General features: G+C 43.9%; 1 protein-coding gene across 3 annotated transcripts in view; it reads right to left on the bottom strand.

Annotated features, from left to right (window-relative positions):
- Positions 1 to 22,113, bottom strand: part of HMCN1 (hemicentin 1) — a 924,522-nt gene that overhangs the window by 505,533 nt on the left and 396,876 nt on the right. For all 3 annotated transcript variants that reach the window (XM_073642974.1, XM_073642975.1, XM_073642976.1), the window contains exons 33-37: positions 21,067 to 21,175; positions 20,667 to 20,836; positions 19,767 to 19,918; positions 18,537 to 18,660; positions 201 to 302 (exon numbers count right to left, since the gene is read on the bottom strand). In XM_073642974.1, coding sequence (XP_073499075.1) covers positions 201 to 302; positions 18,537 to 18,660; positions 19,767 to 19,918; positions 20,667 to 20,836; positions 21,067 to 21,175 — 657 coding nt within the window. The remainder of the gene's footprint in view (positions 1 to 200; positions 303 to 18,536; positions 18,661 to 19,766; positions 19,919 to 20,666; positions 20,837 to 21,066; positions 21,176 to 22,113) is intronic.

The following is a 22,113-nucleotide window of genomic DNA, read 5'->3' as shown; positions in this document are numbered from 1 at the left end:
TTTATTGCTAGATGTAAATTTAAGAGGTCATTCAAATCCTTGAAGAAAAGAGTTGCAGCAAATGGGGATGGGGAGAGGGAAAGTGGGATAAAGAGGCAGTTTGAACTCATCCTTATCTTTTTAATTCATTTAGGCACTTATTATTTGTCATATGTCTGAGTGCTGGGTATCTTTTTAGGTATCTAATAGTAATAACTTACCTGGATTAGGTTTCCCAGAAGCCTTACATTCAAGACTCACAGGTTGATTAGCAATTATAGTTTCATAGATAACTTCCCCAGAATTCTCTATTTTTGGTGGTTCTGCAAAATAAAATACTCACAAGGAATGTATACATGAAACATGATTTCTGTTCACAAAAATAAAAAAAATCTACCTGCCCATCCCTGTAATGTTCATAACCCCCTTTATTTTTTAGCTCCCCTATAGCCCCTCAAACCCATTTGCCATAGTTGATTTCCTGAACTCTTCCTCTGCGCCTCTAGACTACACTTCCGTATGTATGTATGTATGTATGTATGTATGTATGTATGTATGTATGTATGTATGTATGTATGTATGTATGTATGTATGTATGTATGTATGTATGTATGTATGTATGTATGTATGTATATATATATATATATATATATATATATATATATATATATATATATATATATATATATATATATATATATATATATATATATAGTACAGACCAAAAGTTTGGACACACCTTCTCATTTAAAGATTTTTCTGAATCTTCATGACTATGAAAATTGTACATTCATACTGAAGGCATCAAAACTATGAATTAGCACATGTGGACTTATATACTTAACAAAAAAAGTGTGAAACTACTGAAAATATGTCTTATATTCTAGGTTCTTCAAAGTAGCCACCTTTTGCTTTGATGACTGCTTTGCACACTCTTGGCATTCTCTTGATGAGGATGAGCTTCAAGAGGTAGTCACCGGAAATGGTCTTCCAACAATCTTGAAGGAGTTCCCAGAGATGCTTAACACTTGTTGGCCCTTTTGCCTTCACTCTGCGGTCCAGCTCACCCCAAACCATCTCGATTGGGTTCAGGTCTGGTGACTGTGGAGGCCAGGTCATCTGGCGTAGCACCCCATCAGTCTCCTTCTTGGTCAAATAGCCCTTACACAGCCTGGAGGTGTGTTTGGGGTCATTGTCCTGTTGAAAAATAAATGATGGTCCAACTAAACGCAAACTGGATGGAATAGCATGCCACTGCAAGATGCTGTGGTAGCCATGCTGGTTCAGTATGCCTTCAATTTTGAATAAATCCCCAACAGTGTCACCAGCAAAGCACCCCCACACCATCACACCTCCTCCTCCATGCCTCACGGTGGGAACCAGGCATGTAGAGTCCATCCGTTCACCTTTTCTGCATCGCACAAAGACACGGAGGTTGGAACCAAAGATCTCAAATTTGGACTCATCAGACCAAAGCACAGATTTCCACTGGTCTAATGTCCATTCCTTGTGTTTAGCCCAAACAAGTCTCTTCTGCTTATTGCCTGTCCTTAGCAGTGGTTTCCTAGCAGCTATTTTACCATGAAGGCCTGCTGCACAAAGTCTCCTCTTAACAGTTGTTGAAGAGATGTGTCTGCTGCTAGAACTCTGTGTGGCATTGACCTGGTCTCTAATCTGAGCTGCTGTTAACCTGCGATTTCGGAGGCTGGTGACTCGGATAAACTTATCCTCAGAAGCAGAGGTGACTCTTGGTCTTCCTTTCCTGGGGCGGTCCTCATGTGAGCCAGTTTCTTTGTAGCGCTTGATGGTTTCTGCAACTGCACTTGGGGACACTTTCAAAGTTTTCCTAATTTTTCAGACTGACTGACCTTCATTTCTTAAAGTAATGATGGCCACTCGTTTTTCTTTACTTAGAATTTGTATTATGGCAAGAAAAAAGCAGCTAACGGTCTATTCAGTAGGACTATCAGCTGTGTATCCACCAGACTTCTGCACAACACAACTGATGGTCCCAACCTCATTTATAAGGCAAGAAATCCAACTTATTAAACCTTACAGGGCACACCTGTGAAGTGAAAACCATTTCCGGTGACTACCTCTTGAAGCTCATCAAGAGAATGCCAAGAGTGTGGAAAGCAGTCATCAAAGCAAAAGGTGGCTACTTTGAAGAACCTAGAATATAAGACATATTTTCAGTTGTTTCACACTTTTTTGTTAAGTATATAATTCCACATGTGTTAATTCATAGTTTTGATGCCTTCAGTGTGAATGTACAATTTTCATAGTCATGAATATACAGAAAAATCTTTAAATGAGAAGGTGTGTCCAAACTTTTGGTCTGTACTGTATTTGTATATATATATATATATACACACACATATACATACATATCTATAATATAACGCTGCAAGCGTGTCTCTGTCTGAAGCCTCAATAGACGGCGCATGCGTGACGTGCTGTCTGGCTCTAGACAGAAGCAGGCATCCAGCCGTTATAGGTAAGAGGAGTGTATGGCGCCGGAGGTCGCGGTATGCATAGGCACTGAAAGCATACCGCGATCTCCGGTGCCATACTTAAATACTTACCTGACCGGGAGGAGAGTTGCCGTAGCGCCTCCCTTTGCCGGAGACCGGGGCAGGAATGAGGCGTCGGATCGGCGCATGCACACAGCGCTATCCGGCACCATTTTACTGAAGACACATTTGCAGTGTGTCTTCAGCAAAATGGCGCCGGACAGCGTGGTGCTCCGGCGAAGCACTCCTTCCCCGGCCTCCAGCAGAACAGGACACAGCAGCGCTGGAGCACAGAGAAGAAAGGTCAGTATAACTGTTTATTTTTTTGTATGTGTGTACAGTGTGAAAGGGATGAGGGGACCATGCATACCAGGATTGTAGGGTGAGGGGATCATGCATACCAGGATTGGAGGGTGAGGGGACCAGGCATACCAGGATTGGGGGGTGAGGGGGTATTACACATACCAGGATTGGGGGGTGAGGGGACCATGCATACCAGGATGAGGAGTACCACACATACCATTATTGGGGGGTGAGGGGACCATGCATACCAGGATTGAGGGGTGATGGGTACCACACATAACAGGATTGGGGGGTCAGGGGACTATGAATACCAGGATTGGGGGGTACCACACATATCATTATTGGGGGGTGAGGGGACCATGCATACCAAGATTGGGGGGTGAGGGGACCATGAATACCAAGATTGGGGGCTGAGGGGACCATGCATACCAGGATTGGGGGGTGAGGGGACCATACATACCAGAATTGGGGGGTGAGGGGACCATACATACCAGAATTGGGGGGTGAGGGGACCATGAATACCAGGATTGGGGGGTTAGGGGTGCCATGCATACCAGAATAGGGATGAGGGGTACCATACATACTGGGATGAGGGGTACCATGCATACCAGGATAGGGATGAGGAGTGCCATGCATACCAGGATGGGGATGAGGGGTGCCATGCAAACCAGGATGTGGGTGAGGGGCCCATGCATACCAGGATGAGGGATACCATACACACCAGGATAGGGATGAGGGATGGTGTACCACACATACCAGGATTGGGGATGAGGGGTGCCATGCATACCAGGATAGGGATGAGGGATGGTGTACCACACATACCAGGATTGGGGATGAGGGGTGCTATGCATACCAGGATTGAGGGTGAGGGGTGCCATGCATACCAGAATTTGGGGTGAGGGGTGCCATGCATACCAGGATTGGGGGTACCACACATACCATTATTGGAGGATGAGGGGACCATGCATACAGGGATTGGGGGGTGAGGGGACCATGCATACCAGGATTGGGGGGTGAGGGGACCATGCATACCAGGATTGGGGCGTGAGGGGACCATGCATACCAGGATTGGGGCGTGAGGGGACCATGCATACCAGGATTGGGGGGTGAGGGGACCATGCATACCAGGATTGGGGGGTGAGGGGACCATGGATACCAGGATTGGGGGATGAGGGGACCATACATATCAGCATTGGGGGGGTGAGGTGTGCCATGCATACCAGAATAGGGATGAGGGGTGCCATGCATACCAGGATGTGGGGTGCCATGCATACCAGGATGAGGGTGAGGGGCCCATGCATACCAGGATGAGGGATACCATACACACCAGGATAGGGATGAGGGATGGGGTACCACACATGCCAGGATTGGGAATGAGGGGTGCCATGCATACCAGGATTGCGGTTGAGGGGTGCCTGCATACCAGGATTGGGGGTGAGGGATGCCATGTGTACCAGTATGGGGGCAGCACAAATACTAGGAGGGGGGCAGCACATATCAGCATGGGAGGCCATATACCAATAAAAATGCTCGCCACCCGGGCGTAGAACGGGTTCAATAGCTAGTGTGTATATATATATGCAACAGTAGAGTATGATTCAAAAACGTTCATTCAATTTCCTTATAACTAGAGATGAGCGTTGTTCTACTCGAACTGTTCGCCAATCTCAAATTCGAGCTGTTTTGGGCGGTGTTCGAGCCGTTCGGCGAACACGAACGATTTGAGAAAAATTCGGCTGTTCGAGGTTATGTTCGATAACTGTTCGTGCACCAAAATCATAACTGGATTTTTTCTCAGTAATGATGAAAATTAATGTTAATACGCAGTTTGAGTGTACAGCGGGGTGGGGGGAGGGGCAGGGGATGGATCTCTGCAGGAATAATGAAGATCTCCAATTTTTTTTCTCTTTCCCGCATTTGCAGTGGGGAGGTGCAGTCTGTCAGCCTATCAGCAGCGCACACACGGAGCGAACTGCTGTTTTTCACACAAGCAAGGGCATGTGTCATTGGCAGTGTATGTCACATGTCCTTGCCCTATAAGACCAAGCCATTTTCCCCGTCGCCACCATTTTCTCACTGCTGCAGCTGCGTGTTAGACGGCACCGCTGTTGCTGTGTGCGCTATACCTTGTAAATTTCAAGCCAATTTTCGCACAAATATACAGATAGCTTGGGAGTAGGGAATAGTTGTGATTGCAGTCCTTTTAAGGACTAGGTTACAGCATTTCCTACGACTTTTATCAGGCAGGTCTGTGCTCTTAAATAGATAGGTTGGGAGTAAAGACTAATTGTAATTGGAGTCCTTTTCAGGACTAGGTTACATCAGTTCCTATCAGTTTTTGCCAGGCAGGTCTGTGCCAGTGCTGTGCAAGTTTTTTTCACAGCATTTGGCTGAATCTAGCAAAGCTAATCCTTTTTGGCCTATTGCAGAGTGTGTTAGTCAGTGGAGTAGCCTATCTGTGTTGCAAGATATACCACCTGTGTATAGAATACCAATTTTTTTACTGCACCTAGTGAAGTAAAATCTTTTGGGCATAGCATCATTCTATTAGTCCATCTATACTGACCTCCAGCAGGTTGCAAATTGAATATAATTTTTTTCTGCATCTAGCTCTGAACAAATATTTGGCCTTCTAGCAGTGTGTGGGACTTTCTCTATTAGTCCATCTATACTGACCTCCATCAGGTTGCAAACTGAATATATTTTTTTCTGCATCTACCTCTGAAAAAATATTGGGCTTCTAGCTGTGTGTGGGACTTGTTCTATTAATCCATCTATACTGACCTCCATCAGGTTGCAAACTGAATATAATTTTTTTCTGCATCTAACCCAGCCAATAGTTTTGGCCTAATACCACAGTTTGGCCACTCAGCTCTGCTCGGTTCCCATCCATTGTTTTTTTGTGCAAACACCTCCAGAGTTGTGAATTAGTTAACCACCAAAATGAGTGGAAAAAGGCCTGCTGCTGGTGGAAAGGGGAATAGGCGTGTTGGGAAGGGGAAAAAAGGTTGTGTCCGTGGGGTAGGTGTTAAAGCAACAGTAACATCTGCAGAAGAAAGAACATCTTCCAGCCAAGCTAAAATGTCTACTTCTTTTAGCGGACAATGTGATAAGATCCCTTTCTTACGGCCACGCCAATCGCTACAAATTCCAGATGAGGCACAAAAACAGCAGGTGCTTCAACGGATATCAAGTGCTCCTTTAAGTGGGCTCTCCTCCACATCAACTTCAACATCACAAATACTCCAGTCCTCAAAGGTGTCACCCCAATCGCACTTGCTTCCTCACAGCTCCCAAATCTCCAGCTGCCCATCTGAGTATGAGGTAGAACAGATGGTTGAGTCTGCAGAGCTGTTTACTCATACTATAGCCTGGGAATCAGAGGTCGACTCCAGCGCTTCTGTGAATCCAGACGAGGAAATGATCTGCACTGATGCCCAGAATCTTTAGGAGTCGGATCCAGGACCAGACGCAGAAGGTTCTGACCATAATGTAGACCCTCATTCCCAAACTGTAACTCCTGTTGGTGGAGACAATGAGGAAGACGATGATGAGACTCAAATACCTGATTGGAGCGACAATTTTAGTTTTTTGTCAGGGCAGGAACAGGTTGGCTCTGAGGACGACGGGTGTGACAACGCACAGGGTGATGATGATGAGGTCGGAGATCCCACTTACTGTCAACCCACAGTCAGCCAAGAGATGAGGTCAGCAGAGGAGGTGGAGGAAGATGCTAGTGACGACGAGGTCAGGTTGCGCTTTCCTGGACAGAGCCGTAGTACTGGAAGCACGTCAACAACTGCATCCTCAAACACAACTCTGCCTCTCACCACAAGTCGTGGTGGCTCTTCAGGTCGCATGGGTGCTAAGCCTGGCATAGCCTGGGCATTTTTTCAGATCGATAAAGATGACCCAACTCGTGTTATCTGTAACATTTGTCAGCAAAAGCTAAGTAGAGGCCAAAAAATACATAGTTTGAGTACTTCATGCATGAACCGGCACATGGACATGAAGCATAAGTTGCAGTGGGAAGCTCAGTGTACTACAATGCGGCCTAGCCGGCCGGGCCAACCACCGTCTGCCATATCTTGTGCATCCGCGGCCTCTTCATCCTCTGTGACTGGGGGGACAGCAGTCACACCTGTTTTGGGGCGCAGACCTGCCACCTCTTTACCCGCAACAGCCAGCGTGATTGGCAGGTCATCATTTTCTTTGGAGGTGGTAACACCAGCTGGTGTTGAGCGCTGTCCGACATCGATAGCACCACCTTTGGATCAAGGCAACCTAACATGTCCGCCTGCATCTTCCTCACAGACCGGCAGTTTGCCGGGGACACCCTTATCAACCCCGTCTAAGCACAATAGCCAGCCCTCGGTCCCTCAGATGTGGACAAGTAAAAGACCATTTCCTCCTAGCCATGAGAAAGCTAAGAGGTTGAATTTCACCATCTGCAAGCTCTTGGCTACAGAAATGCTGCCTTTCCGCCTGGTGGACACAGAGGATTTTCGAGACCTTATGTCCGTCGCAGTGCCCCAGTACAAGATGCCCAGTCGGCACTACTTCTCAAAGAAAGGTGTGCCTGCGCTCCACCAGCATGTCGCACACAACATCACCGCTTCTTTGAGAAACTCTGTGTGTGACAGGGTGCATTTCACCACAGACACTTGGACGAGTAGGCATGGACAGGGGCGTTACATGTCGCTGACTGGGCACTGGGTAACTATGGTGACAGCAGGACAAGGGGCTGCTGTCCAAGTCTTGCCGTCCCCACGAGTTGTGCGTCAATCCTCTTTATGTCAAAGTTCCTCCACTGCTTCTGCCTCCTCAACCTCCTCTCGGTCTTCCACCTGCACCCAAAGCCTGTCTGGTCATGCCACAAGCTTTCTAACTGTGCAGAAGGGATCCTGCACACCTCCTTACTATGCTGGCAGTAGGGCTCAACGTCATCAGGCGGTTTTTACTTTGAAATGTCTGGGAAATGTGAGTCACACAGCTGAGGAGTTGTGGTCAGCTCTGGAGAACAAATTTCATGAATGGTTGTCTCCACTGGACCTGAAACCAGGGAAGGCCGTGTGCGACAATGCTGCAAACCTGGGTGCGGCCCTTCGCCGGGGCAATGTCACACACGTGCCTTGTATGGCTCACGTGTTGAACCTGGTTGTCCAGCAATTTTTAGCCCACAATCCCAGACTAGATGGCCTTCTGCAGAGGGCACGGTCGCTGTGTGCTCACTTCCGCCGTTCGCATCCCGCAGCTCAGCGACTTACATCTCTACAGAAGTCGTTGGGCCTGCCACTTCACCGGCTAAAATGCGATGTGCCTACCCGGTGGAATTCAACTCTGCACATGTTGCAGCGACTGTGGCAGCACCGACAAGCCCTGGTGCAATACGTTCTGACGTATAGCCTGGGCCAACGAGATCCAGACGTGGGGCAAATCACGCTGGAGGAGTGGTCTCAGATCAGGGACCTTCTGCACAGTTTTGAAATGGCGACGAAGATGTTTAGTGCTGACGATGCCATTATCAGCATGACTATTCCGGTGATTTACATGCTGGAGCACATGTTAAACAGAATTCGGAGTCAGGTGGTGGCACAAGAGGAGGTGGAGGAAGTAGAGGAGGAGGAGTTGTATGCGGAAGGGCTAACATCTGCAAGGTCCAGACGGTCGGCAGCACCAAGGCGGCAGGCATGTGAGGGTGGGGGAGATGGTTTTACCAGGGCGCATGGTAGCAGCCAAACTAGTGAGGAAGGTGCAGGAGCCCAGGAAGAAGTGGAGGACGAACTGATGGAAGACTCATCAGATGAGGGAGACCTTGATCACATTTCTGTTGTGCGAGGTTGGGGGGAGAGGACAGAGGAAGGAAGCATGATTGTTACCTCGCCACAAACACAACAGGGACTTGGTGCTCCTGGATGCGCAACACACGAGTGCCTTCTTGCTGCACTACCTGCAACATGACCCTCGAATTGGGAGAATTAGAAATAATCCTGACTACTGGGTTGCCACACTGTTAGATCCCCGGTACAAAAGTAAATTTGCAGAAATTATTCCTGCCATAGAAAGGGATGCACGCATGCAGGAGTATCAGCAGAGACTGTTGCAGAATCTTACATGTGCTTTTCCACAAAACACCAGTGGTGCACGTAGTGAATCTCACAGTTCCAACTTGCCAACCGTGGGACCGTCAAGTGTTCAGCACTCAAACCATAACAGAACCACAGTATCTGCTGGTAACATCAATTTTGCGCAATCATTTCACCACTTTTTTAGCCCATCCTTTGCAAGGCCACAGGAGACCAGAAGTCTGACACATAGTCAACGCCTAGAGACGATGGTACAGGAGTATCTCCAAGTAAACATTGAAGCCATGACTGTGTCACTGGACCCTTGCTCTTTTTGGGCTTCCAATCTGGATAAATGGCCAGAGCTAGCCACTTACGCCTTGGAGATCTTGTCATGCCCCGCAGCCAGCGTTCTGTCTGAACGTGTGTTCAGCGCTGCTGGTGGTGTGCTGACAGATAAGCGCACGCGGCTCTCCACTGATAATGTAGACAGACTCACGTTCATAAAGATGAAGAAATCATGGATCCGAAACGACTTTTCTACCCCTGTGTCATCCTGGGGAGAGTAAAAGATGGATGATTGGTTAAAATCACCCTACCAACCGTTTTAAGCTTTCAAATTACTAATCATGTTTATCTGTATCTTGGCTGGAAAATAATTTGGGCTTTGTAGCAGTGTGTAGCACTGATTCTATTAGGCCATCTATAATAAGCTCCACCAGATTTAAAATTACTAATCATGTTTATCTGTATCTTGGCTGGAAAATAATTTGGGCTTTGTAGCAGTGTGCAGCACTGATCCTATTAGGCCATCTATACTAAGCTCCACCAGATTTAAAATTAATAATAATTTTTAGCTGCATCTAGCCCGGAAAATAATTTTGGGGCTCCGAGATGCGCAAGACACATAAGTGCCTTCTTGCTGCACTACCTGCAACATGACCCTCATATTGTCAGAATTCGAAGTAATCATGACTACTGGGTTGCCACACTCTTAGATCCGCCAAACTTTTCGATCAACCTTTTCATTTTAATAAAGACCAAAAAAATGGTCATTTTTGAAATTATAAGCATTAGCAGGTTATTAGAAACTGAAATCAAACAGTTTTCAACTCAAAACTTTATTCTAGGTGATGTTACATTTTCACATAGGACCCCTTGTTTGAAAGGAGCTTCTGAACTCTCTTGTCCATTGAATTTGTCAGGTTTTGGATGGTTTCTGCTACAATTGTTTTGCATGAGGACAGAATACCCTCCCAGAGCTGTTGCTTAGATGTGAACTGCCTCCCGCCATCATAGACACTCCTTTTGATGATGCTCCAGAGGTTCTGAATGGGGTAGAGGTCAGGGGAGCATGGGGGTCACACCATAAGTTTGTCCCCTTTTATGCCCATATCAGCCAGAGATGCAGATGTTTTATGTGCAGCATGAGATGGTGCATTATCATGCAAAAAAATGATCTTGCTGTGAAATACACGGTTCTTCTTCTTGAACCATGGCAGGAAGTGCTGTTTGAGAAAATCCACATACATTATGGAGTTCATCTTTAGCGCCTTCAATTGCTTGTAGGAAAGAGTCCTCAATTTGCCCTTATCAGCACGCACACGTGTGTACTGTGAATCAGCTACATACTTCTTGATTGCCAAGACACTTCATCCTGATCATCGCACAATGTTGATTGTAGTCATGCCTTGACCTAAACACTCCACAGTTTGTTGCTTCTCAGCAGCTGACACATCCTTTTTTTTTTCCCATTTTGGCAGAAAATGTAGGCTGCTTAATAATGTGAGACAGCCTTCTTAAGTAGTCTTGCCTTTCATTGGACACACCTGCCAAACTAATTAGCACAGGTGTCTGCAATTGCTTACAGTGATATAAAGAGCCCTGACACACATCACCATCAATGAGTTTAACTGACAAACAAACAAATTCTTCCCTTATCACTCCTAAACACTTTTTGCATAATAATTTGGAACACAGTGTACATGTGCTTTTCCACAAAACACCAGTGGTTCACGTAGTGAATCTTACAGTTCTAACTTGCCAACCGTGGTCTGTATGGAGTTGTTCAATAAAGGGCCCAAAATTAAGATGACATAGATGGGAGAGGTCTCTATGAATAGGAATTCCTAAGTATTTGATACCCTGTGAGGGCCAGGCAAAGGAAAAGTTGGACTGGATGGAATCCTATATGGATTTGGGGAGGGAGACATCGAGGGCCTCAGACTTCGCTGCATTGATTTTAAAATTTGACCATGTAACAAAGTGATCTATTTCAGCCATAACAGCATGGATGGATATATGTGATTGAGTGATATATACTAGGACATCATCAGCAAATAGAGAGCACTTGTACTCGGTGCCTCCCACCTCAATCCACCTAATACTGGGGTTATGGCGAATTGATGAGAGCAGGTGCTCCGTCACTAGGATGTATAAGAGAGGGGACAGAGAACATCCCTGCCTTGTCCCATTGGTGATTGTGAAAGGTGATGGAAATGTTCTGACGCACCCCCTGGGCCTTGGGACACCCGGAGCCGGACCCTTTTTGGTGGATGCTGGTGGTTGTAGTCTTCGTGGCGGCGACCCGGTTCCGTGGCTCAGGGCGGTCAAACCAGTGGCGGAACTATTTATGTGGTTTTGATGTTTAAATGTCCGACTACGCCACCCGTGGATTGCGGTCAGAGTGAACCGCCGCTCCAGGGCAGACCGCTGAGGCTGGTGTTGTGGGTGCAGCAGAGCGTAGCATAACTCCCCACGGGAGGAGTATAGCCTCAGGGCAGTGTATGAGGAGGATGGGGGTGATGGTGCAGGGCAGCAGCAGTAACGACACGGAGTCAGTGATGCAGTCCAGGGCCTTTACTCACAGTTCTTATTATCCAGACCACGTCTGCAGGTAACGGCTGCCCACGTCGTACTGTGCTCACCAGGTGAGGGGCTCAGACAACTCCCAGATAACTTTGGAGCGCTTCACAGGACCCCCTTTGTGTGTCCTTTGTCTGGCCTTTCTTACCAACCCTTCTGTCCGGCTGCCTCGGTCCTCCTCTTGGTAAACTTGGCGCCAGTTTCCCTGACCCTATGTGGTGCTTTCCTAGCGGGTGTAGCGAGGGGCTGCGCCACATAAAATGTCACAGCCTCCGGTTTCTAGCTGAGGGTCGTTTCCTGCCTCCACTAGTTTCGGGGACCGGTCTCCCCCTTTGGCCTGACCCCTCCACGCAGGTGGATTCGGGCGTGCGGTGGCGACTCGCCCGTCCGCACCCCTGGGATCCCTTCATTCCTCGTTCCTGGAGCCTTCTCCGCTCCTCTTCCTTCCTTCTCCCTCTTCCAGGCCTGGGCCTCTGTTACTAGGCCCGCCTCCGGAGCAGAGCTCATGCAGAGCCCCTGCTCCCTGCCACTTCTGCTCAGACTTCTCTGCACTGAACTAACATGGTGCCCACCTTTTATACTCCCTTCTCAATGCACCCAGGAACTGCTTCCTCTCTGCTCCTGCACTACAGGGTTCCCCTTCCTCAGTGTTCCCTCCCCCAACTCCAGCCAGGGCCAGGGACTGTCGTGCCCATCTCAGGGGCATATTGGTCGCCCTGCCCCACGGCAATGTGGTGTAATGCATGCAGGTGTCGGGTCCTGATCCACACTCCATCCTTACCTGAGAGTGAGATATCACACCTCTGGGTGAGGTGCAATACCTCTGTAGCAACCGAGCCCTCAGGGTAATACAGTTCCATTTATCTTCAGCCTAGGTGACGTATTGCGATACAGGGCCGTGATTTTGGCTATAAAAGGGTCCCCTAGACCCCTACCCCAAGCTTTTTAAGAGAATCATATATGGCGTGCCAGGAGACTCTATGGAATGCTTTCTCAGCATCCAACGAGAGTATCTAATTACAAATTTTTAACTGCATCTAGCCCAGGAAATACTTTGTGCCTAGTAGCAGTGTCTGCTAGTCAGCGGATTATCCCGGCTGTTAAGCAAGCTACACCACCTGTAGTTTTGACACTTAATTTTTTCAAAGGAAATGCTTCGGGACCACGGGATACTCAGTGAAGAGCATCAGGAGGCACCCCAAAGCATAGGGGATGGGGCTGGGACTGGCAGTAGGATGCCTTGCGGTGGACAGCCGAGCTCAATCCTTATAAAAGCTTTTTAACTGCAGCAGCTTTAGTGGACGCTACTGGAGCTGGAATTACACGGCTGCTGGCATGAGACTTGCCCTCCAATAGATCCTTGTAAATGGATTTAAAGTGTATTCATTCAAATTAGAGAGACAATTTAAATTAAAAAGCTTAGAGCTGCCTCCACCACAGGGGGGCTCGCTCGACCCACCAGCGGACAGGCACCAGTATTGGGAGAGGGGGGCTGGCCGTCAGGGTTCACCGCGGCTCTGGCACAAACCCGGCGACACGGAGGTGGCACGGGCCGGAGCGGACTGAACGTGTCGGCTTCTCCCTTTTTGGATTTTAGAAGGGCATGACATGCCTATATCTGTGTCTCCCCCTCCTTTTACTCCTCCACCTCTTTTCTTTTCGCATGACTATATGTACTTGTCACTTTTCCATGTGTTAGTTGTGTCTTCAGAGCAGTTTGTCAGCTTTTGGACACCTTTGAAGGTGTTTTCTATGTGTTTCTATGTGTTTTTGTTTGCCTGCCATTGGTTTTAACGGTGTTCGAAGGTGTTCGACGAACAGTTCGACGAACAGTTCGGCGAACACACGGGTGTTCGACGAACCGAACTCGAACACTACGGGGGTGGCTCAACACTACTTATAACCTGAATTTTTTTGGAAACCAGAGAAGTTTGTTCAGATTTTTTTGTGACTTTAGTTAACAAGATTTTTAGTCCAGAATGATTGCAGCTGATGTCTTCTTATCAGAATTATGGACTGTAGACATGCATCACTTAAAATGATTTATTATGGTTTTCATATGCTTCCATAAAAAATTATAACCGTCCATGATTTTTTGATAAGCTGTCCAGAAAATAAAAACAAGTTGGCCTGTTGGAGCAGAGCAATGGAAAGCGGGCTAAGAACGGATCTATAATTAGACGCACACCAGAGGAGCCCGAATGCCCCGATAACTACAATGGGGTTGTCAACGGCTAGTCAAGATTCTCATCATATTTCAAACATACGTTTTTGTTCTATAAGTCTGCAGTAAGGCTGTATCCTTATTGTTCCTCTCAGCCATCAAGCCAAGAATTGTCGCAACACTCAATGTCACAATGTGCTGTGCACTAAGGGCAGAGAGGATCATCTCAAGTCCAAAGTGAGATGAGTGTATGAAAAATCAAGTTTCATCAAGAAAACTCAGACAATTTTCATCCATGTCCATGTGACATGCTTTTATCTACATCAACATTGTAAAATATACATGATCAAATGCAGTTTCCTAGTTAATTGAAATGTATCTATGAAACTCGGATGCCACACAGATGGGATCTGATATTTGTTTTACACACCCATAGTCTTCTATAGGTGATCCTCATCCGAAACTCAGAAGAGAATAAGCATGCTGCAAATGTTTTTCACATGGACACTGACAAACTGTCATCAGGACAGTCCTATTGAATTACATTGGTCAGTGTGTCTGATTATTTCTTGGACACCACATGTCTGTATAATGTTCTTGCCTGAACAAGCCGTAAAAGGGGCTGTCTACACAGTTAACACTTTAGAGGGGGTTTCCCCATCAATCCTGCTAACCTCAGAGGTTCTTTTTTATTTAGATAAGAGTAATGAGAATCAGTAAAATTATGTACAAAATGTTTCCCCTTACTTCATAAAAGCAGTTATAAAGAATAAATCTATTGTGGTTTTTCAGAAAATGGTGACAATGTGTATATTCTGGACTGAGATCAGGCACGTACTGTATGTTTTCTATTGTAATTTTATGGGAAGTGAAGATTTATACAGATAAGCTCTCAGACTACCACTGTCCTGTTGCACATATTTGGAACCAAAATTCTAAAACCTTAACCATAGCCTGTGCTGAAAGAGGTGGTCCATTTCATTGTATAATGCGCCCATCGATTAACACCTTTTAAATAAGTATTTTTGTAAATACCTTATGTTACCATATTTACCTATGAGTGGCGCTATCGCTGCTCGCTCAGTCTGCATCACGTGCTCCCGGCTGCAGCCGCCACTGACATCCACTGATGTCACGTCAACTTCTGGACTTCCTTGAGTCACCCAAGCGTGACCCAGTGACACGCAACCCCACTGATTGACTGGGCTGTGGACGGCGTTTCACCGCATGTCACAGCCCAGTATCCAGCCCGCTCTTTCCATCTCTCCTTTGCTTTCAATGGCCGCAAGCACATGCTGGATACTGGGCTGTGACGTGTGGTGAAACGCCGTCCACAGCCCAGTCAATCAGTGGGGTTGCGTGTCACTGGGTCACGCCTGGGTGATTTAAGGAAATCCGAAAGTTGACGAGACATCAGCATCAATGTCCAATGATATACAGCTCTAGCATTAAAGAGGTTGTTCACTAAATTGTATAATGCACACATCAATATACACCTTTTAACTAAGTCTTTTTGTAAAAACCTTCTGCTGCTATATATGCCTGTAAGCGGCGCTCTCGATGCTCGTTCAGCCCCATCACGTGAACCCACCTTCAGCCGTCGCTGTCATGGCACTGTCATGGTAATCCCATGATTTTGCTCAATCTCTAGAGCAACAGCATCAAAATATTGTAGGTAATCAAGTCAATGCTACAAAAAAAGAATGTTTAAAATGTTTTTTTTTCATCAAACAATGCAGAACACGCTGTGCTTCTTCTGCAGGACTATAAGATCGGCCTTTAAGTCAGTTATTCTAAAAATAACATTTGCATAACAGTTCCCCAAAGGCTATTAATCACTTTTTGAAATTATTTTGCACTATTTTCACCTGAAAAGTATGCTTGTTATCTTTTTTTACCTCTGCGCCCCTCTTAACACTACTGCTATTCTGTGCTACTGTCGGCAGGTTGCTAACCAATGTCGCATAGCACATTTGTCTGTTTTCTCCCTGTTACTCCGAAAACTGCTCCATGAACTCTGGATGCCGCTCACTTTCCCCTGATGTGCATCACTTCCATTCAGTCTCCTGCTTTTTGTGGTAGCTTGGGTATAAACATAATCGCCATTTAGTTTTTACTCCGTATCCTTTTCCCCTCTGACAGCTGTAGAAATGGTCCCAAGCAACTTCGCAATTAATCTCCTTACCCCTCTGGCATCTCTTAATATAGTCCCCATTTAATCTCCATTTCCCATTGCCATCCAAAAATATGTTGCCCAGTAAGTTTCTTTGCAGTTATATAATAATAGTGGTTTTAGAGCAGTAAAGAGAAATAGTAATTTGCTCTTGATTTAATTCTCAAAATCAGCGTTCTAAACTCTTTCTATATCAACTAAGGAATGTGCTCCTCAGACCTGTGAGGGCAACACAACCATGGACCAGACTTCAATCACAGGACAATAAAACTTTCACACTCCTTATCTATGAACTGCTGCAATGTGTATGGCCACAAATGTTTATCCCTTTCCCATAATGATAGTTCTGCTTCATGTCACTTGTCTCATCTATTGCTTTATTTCTGTGTCTTGTTGTGTATAAATATGTGACTCTTCAGATTTTGTGTTATACTATGCTTGATAAAGAAACATGAGTAGTCTCGAAAAATTGCAATTTGTTACCATCTTTTCAGTTAGCCATTAAAAGATATCAACCACTGAGGACTCTGAAATTAAATATTTTTCTAGCTACTCACTAACATGGTACAAAGATATACCGTATATTTTTCCTGTATCAAACTCTGCTGTACAGACTCTGGTCCTTTCTTTATAAGCAGGAATTAAGCAATTTGCCCTAAACAACGTTATATAAGCCAAACACAACAGAGGGAAAAAAAAGTCTATGTCCACCATGAAAACAAATCATTTTTTAATGGTCTCAATGCATTTGATATTAAGAATTAACCAACTTTTCAAATAGTTTTCGTATTTCTACAATTTTCTTTTTGTATACTGCTTCTACAATTCATCTATACGTCACCTACAAGCAAAATGTATATAGTATCATCCTATAGTTGCACTCTTCTCCCTCTTTCTCCTTCTTATCTTGAACCTACTATTTCACCTAGGATCATTTCCCAACCTCTCTTTCCAAGAAATTACATAACCTTCATCAGTTTCAGATGTTACTTTCTATTCCCGGGTTAGATCTGTCTTGGGTATCATCTTCATTTCCTACCCTCATAGTGTTACCTCCGCCCCTCTCCATTTACAGTATGGCATCCTTCTTAGATATTATCTCACTCCCTCACCAGGTATCATTTTCACTTCTATCCCAGGTATAAACTCTCTTCCCTTACCCAGGTATCATGACTCAAACCTCTATTTTCCCACCCCTGGGAGTATTCGCTGCCGAACTCGTGTGCATATGTTGTCCACAGAGCAGGGACCTATCAGGAGGTGGTCTGCAGCTACCCTGCAACCTGAGACCCCGCTCCACCGCCATCGCCCCCAGGGAAGCTATCGTAAAAGCAGATTATAAGATGCACCACTATTATATTGAAAACAATTTTTTCCTATTTTCCTCCCCACAATTTGGGGTGCATCTTATAATCTGGTGAGTCTTATAAACGGCAAAATAGTTTCGTTACAGCACTAAACAGATCGGAGTTTAGATTAAAATTTATTTAACCTTCGGACCACCCCTTAAAATGTCTGGATTTATATGTTGCTATGTTTTTAACAAAATGATTCCACCATTCCCAAAAAAGGACAGAACAAGTAATGCTAGGTAGACAACCAAAATACCAAATGTGACAACAGGCCACAGTATTGGTGGGGTGTGCAAAGATATGAAATTTGACTAATAAAACATGTCCCCCAAAAAATTATTTTGTGACAGGCACACTTTGTGAGGTAGACAATTGATGTTTTCTGGATTCTAGTTTATTTGATTGAATAAGAAATGCAAAAACTCTGTACAGTTGCTAGTGATAAAAACACTTCCTGCGACAGACACTGAGTTCAGATTTTTTTTCCTTTAAGAAATAGTGTGTGGGCTTGCTGCTTTCTTGTGCATGAAGAATGAAAAAAGGGTAGTTTAAATACTGCAGGACTGCTGCCAACTACTGCATTCCACTGTGTGATCCGTCTCTCTTCCCGCACATCACCTTACCTATTAACTGAATCTCTGAATTTTTGAAGACTACTACACCACACTAGTACTGCTATAGCATGTTATGTGATAGCTGCTGAGTGCTATGGGGAGGCCCGCGCTGCCGCACTTCAGGTTATGTGAGAATCTTCTGCTTTATGTAAAATGGTAGCAGGCATTTTCTTGGCAATTTGTGCAAATCTAATCACAAGTTGTTTGAGTTTGCCAGGTCCAGCAAATTCCTACAATTCAGCACAAATTCAACTCATCGCGAATCTATTCTAATCTTTGTTAGCTTTCCTCCATCAGCTCCCTGCGGCAATCACTGCTTCCTCATTTTTAATTTTATATTCCAATTCTCTTTACACTTTTGTACAATAAAAACAATGACAATCCATGACATGTAACTGTACTTAGTAATACATGTCCTTGTACTGACTTTATCTTTTTAACTAATTTGTCCTTTGGATTTCACTAAAGGGAAATTGTAGAATAAACTACATGACATGGCATTACTTACCATAAACATTTAACACAATGCTTTGCTCAACTTCTCCAGCAGCATTTGTTGCCACACACGTGTATTTTCCATCATCTTCTAGTAAAGTGCTTTTGAACTGTAAAATGCGGCCAAAAGAATCCACCTTTAAAAATATAAAAGCCTTGTCTTATCTTAGGTATACCTGGGCCACGTCCTATCTTAGGTATACCTAGGCCATGTCTTATCTTAGTATACCTGGGCCATGTCTTATCATAGGTATACCTAGGCCATGTCTTATCTTAGGTATACCTGGGCCATGTCTTATCTTAGGTATACCTGGGCCACGTCCTATCTTAGGTATACCTAGGCCACATCTTATCTTAGGTATACCTGGGCCATGTCTTATCTTAGGTATACATGGTTGTGAATTATTTATGCTGTGAGGGCGTGATAATAAAACAACATGTCAGCTTTTCTCTTTACAGTTACTGTAACCTTTATTTTAAAGGGATACTCTGGGGAGAAAAAAATATATTTCAATCCATATTCTGTCTAAAATGATTAAAGGCTTATATGCTTACTACCACTTACTGTGAGCTCACATCACAGCTTTGCTGCTGCTCCTGAGTGCTTCCCCTCCTTCTGGGACTTTACGTCAGAGATCAAAGGGGGTGTAGCTTCCTTCTTATCCAAGCCAGCCCCTTGACTAAGCTTGCTCTCTGCAGTCAGAGATCATGTGGTGTGACTTGCATCTTGCACCTTATGTCTCCAAAACATGGCTTATCACGCCACCTCACTCTCTCTGGGGTCGTATATGGCTGATCTCCTTGCTTCCCAAGCTCATTCCACCCTTCTTGACAGGTCACATGCAAGCTTTAAAGGAGCAGGCAGCGCAGAACGAGCCATGTCAGTAAATACTATGGACTTTCAGGTCAGGTTTTGTGCTTCTTCACAGATCTTATTTTACATATAATGTAAGCATGACTCTATAGTAGAGCAGGGAGAGTGAGGGGCTGGAGGGAGACATCAAACACACAAACCACAGACCTTGTTTCAGCAACCCCAAATATCATCAGGCTTTCAGTTTCCTCAATATTGGAAATGTAATAGTTATCAAATGAATGGTTGTCCATTAAATAAATAAATGAGTGGTTTGTGATACCATCTTAGAACCAACACATTTGTGGGACATGGATGGATATCTGTTGTACATAAAGAGCATACACAGAATTATAATACCAGAAGTGTGAATATTTTCTGTACACTTACTCTAATATTGGCTTTCACAACATTAAAAGGCAGACCATTTTTTAACCAGGTGATGTGAGGACTAGGAAATCCAGTGGCAATACATTGCAATGTTATAGATTTGAGCATTAGAACAGACACTGGTGATTGCTCAGGTTTAATGGAAGGACGAACTGCAATACAAACAAAACATATGTATATAAAACGCATATCAGCCTCTACTAACAATTAACAAAGTCTAATATCTACTAAAGACATTAAAGTAGTTTTCCGATTTCTGAAAAAAAAAATAAATAAAAGCTGCAAATATGAGAAAACAAAAAAACACATTACTAACCGCTTCATTTCTCTGCAGCTCCAGCATAGTTCCTCTGGTGGTCCTGCCAGTCTTCTTTGGCATCCTACAGTACCAGCATGTGACTACAGCGACTAATCAGTGGTTTCTCCAGCCACATACCATAATGAGCAGCATCATGGCTCGGAGTTGATTGTTGATGTCAGTAGTATTTCATGTGACCTCCAACTGCAGTGATCATGTGCAAACAAAGGCAGGCAAGGACCACCAGAGCAACTACACTCGATAGAAGTGGAATTGAAGAGATGAGTGAAGGGTTATTTTTTTATCTTTTATTTCTTTTTTTATTTTCAGAAACCAGACAAACCTTTAAAGAAATTACAGAGTTTATTTGAACAATGTTTAATGTAAAGTCATTGAGCTTTCTGATTGCATATAATATCTAGCTACCGAGTCAGGAATGGATCCCTTTACTTGAGCATAATCAAGGAACTCACAATGTAATTCCAGATGCCAAGAAAGCCACTAGTATTTTCGTGTTCTTTTCCCCCAAGCCATCTGCAGTACCCGTAACACTTATTATTGTACTCAGTACATTAAAGCTTCAGTATATATGTGCTACTTACCATGCACATTGACATTAAACCGTTTTCTGCTGGTCCCAGCTTCGTTCTTAGCAATACACTCATATGATCCACTATCTGATGACTCTGATTCTTGAATAATAAGTTTTTGACCATTTGATTGAATATATACGCCATCACCAATGTCAAGAGGGATTCCATTTTTTAACCAACTTTAAAATAAAAAGTACATTCAAATTATGGAGCCTTAAATTAAGCATATATAAGTGTATAATTCATGAAATTACGGTAAATATTATATTAAATCCAAAATGTTAGACTTTGAACATCTATAGAAGTGGGTGAGGAGTACTGCTCTTTAACTTGAAGCATAATAAGGGATACCAAAGCAGAAGATTTCCTTACTGATGATATAACTTTAATCACAATTCTCTCATCTCACCTTACTGTTGGCATAGGAGCTCCTGTAACATAACATTCCAGTTCAATGGGGTTACTGGCAACAACAATGTATTCTCCCAGGTCATCTGTATCTTCTATAGTTGGTGGTACTTGGAAATAAAAACATCATAATAAATATGATAATTATAATATCAAAAATAATAATCAAAAGACCGAATGTTGGGAACAGTCATTTATTGGATAAACTGTAACAATATCCAATACTTAGTTATATTTTACTTATTAGAATTGTATTTTTTGTGATTCCATTCTCTAAGATTTTCTAAAAAGAAGCTCAAAGCAAAACTTTATTTTAAAGTGAATCTCTGTATTTTGTGCTCATGTTGTTTTTAGGTTTTAACTTTTTTTGCTGAATAATTTCACTTTTTCTCTTTACCATTTACAACTGGTCAATTTTGCTTTTGAATGATCTTAGGACTTAGCTTGTATTGGACAACTAAGGGTCACACAGCCCGAATTATATAGAATATACTTATTCTCATTGCTGTCATTTATTTATTATTATTTATTATTATTTGTAAATAAATGAAGGATTGATTTTGTTTAATTTGATCTGGATGAATCCCTTAAGAACCAAGTCCATTTTCAAATTAAGGATCACAGAAATGTTTGGTTCCCCATAATAATAAAGCATAAATGTTATTGATGTCATTGTGTATTCATGAATTATATCTTTTTTTAAATTCAGGTCATTCTATTTTTTTGTCTTTTAACATTTTTTCATAGTTCAATTAGGATACTTTAAATATAACACATTCATACAGGTAATCCCTGTTTGCCAGAGTATGGTTGTTGACATCAAGAAATGACTGAGGTTGTATTGCTTGTTATTCTCCATCTGACATAACACAATTATTGTAACTGATCTCAATGCTTAAAGGGACTCTCTCATCACACAATGACTGTTCAAACCAAGTACAGGTGCTCGGTGCATCATGGCGAGGCCAATCATTTATATACACCTTCCCACTTCCTTGGTTTCCATCTATCTCATACCTTCCCTCACTCTATGAAGCCAGAGCTGTCA

The sequence above is a fragment of the Phyllobates terribilis genome, unplaced genomic scaffold (genome assembly GCF_046119375.1).
Source record: "Phyllobates terribilis strain yellow unplaced genomic scaffold, ASM4611937v1 Scaffold_8__6_contigs__length_399053987, whole genome shotgun sequence".
In the NCBI taxonomy this organism is placed as follows: Eukaryota; Metazoa; Chordata; class Amphibia; order Anura; family Dendrobatidae; genus Phyllobates; species Phyllobates terribilis.
The sequence above is the reverse complement of the archived record's forward strand: the minus strand, read 5'-3'. Positions and strand labels throughout refer to the sequence as shown.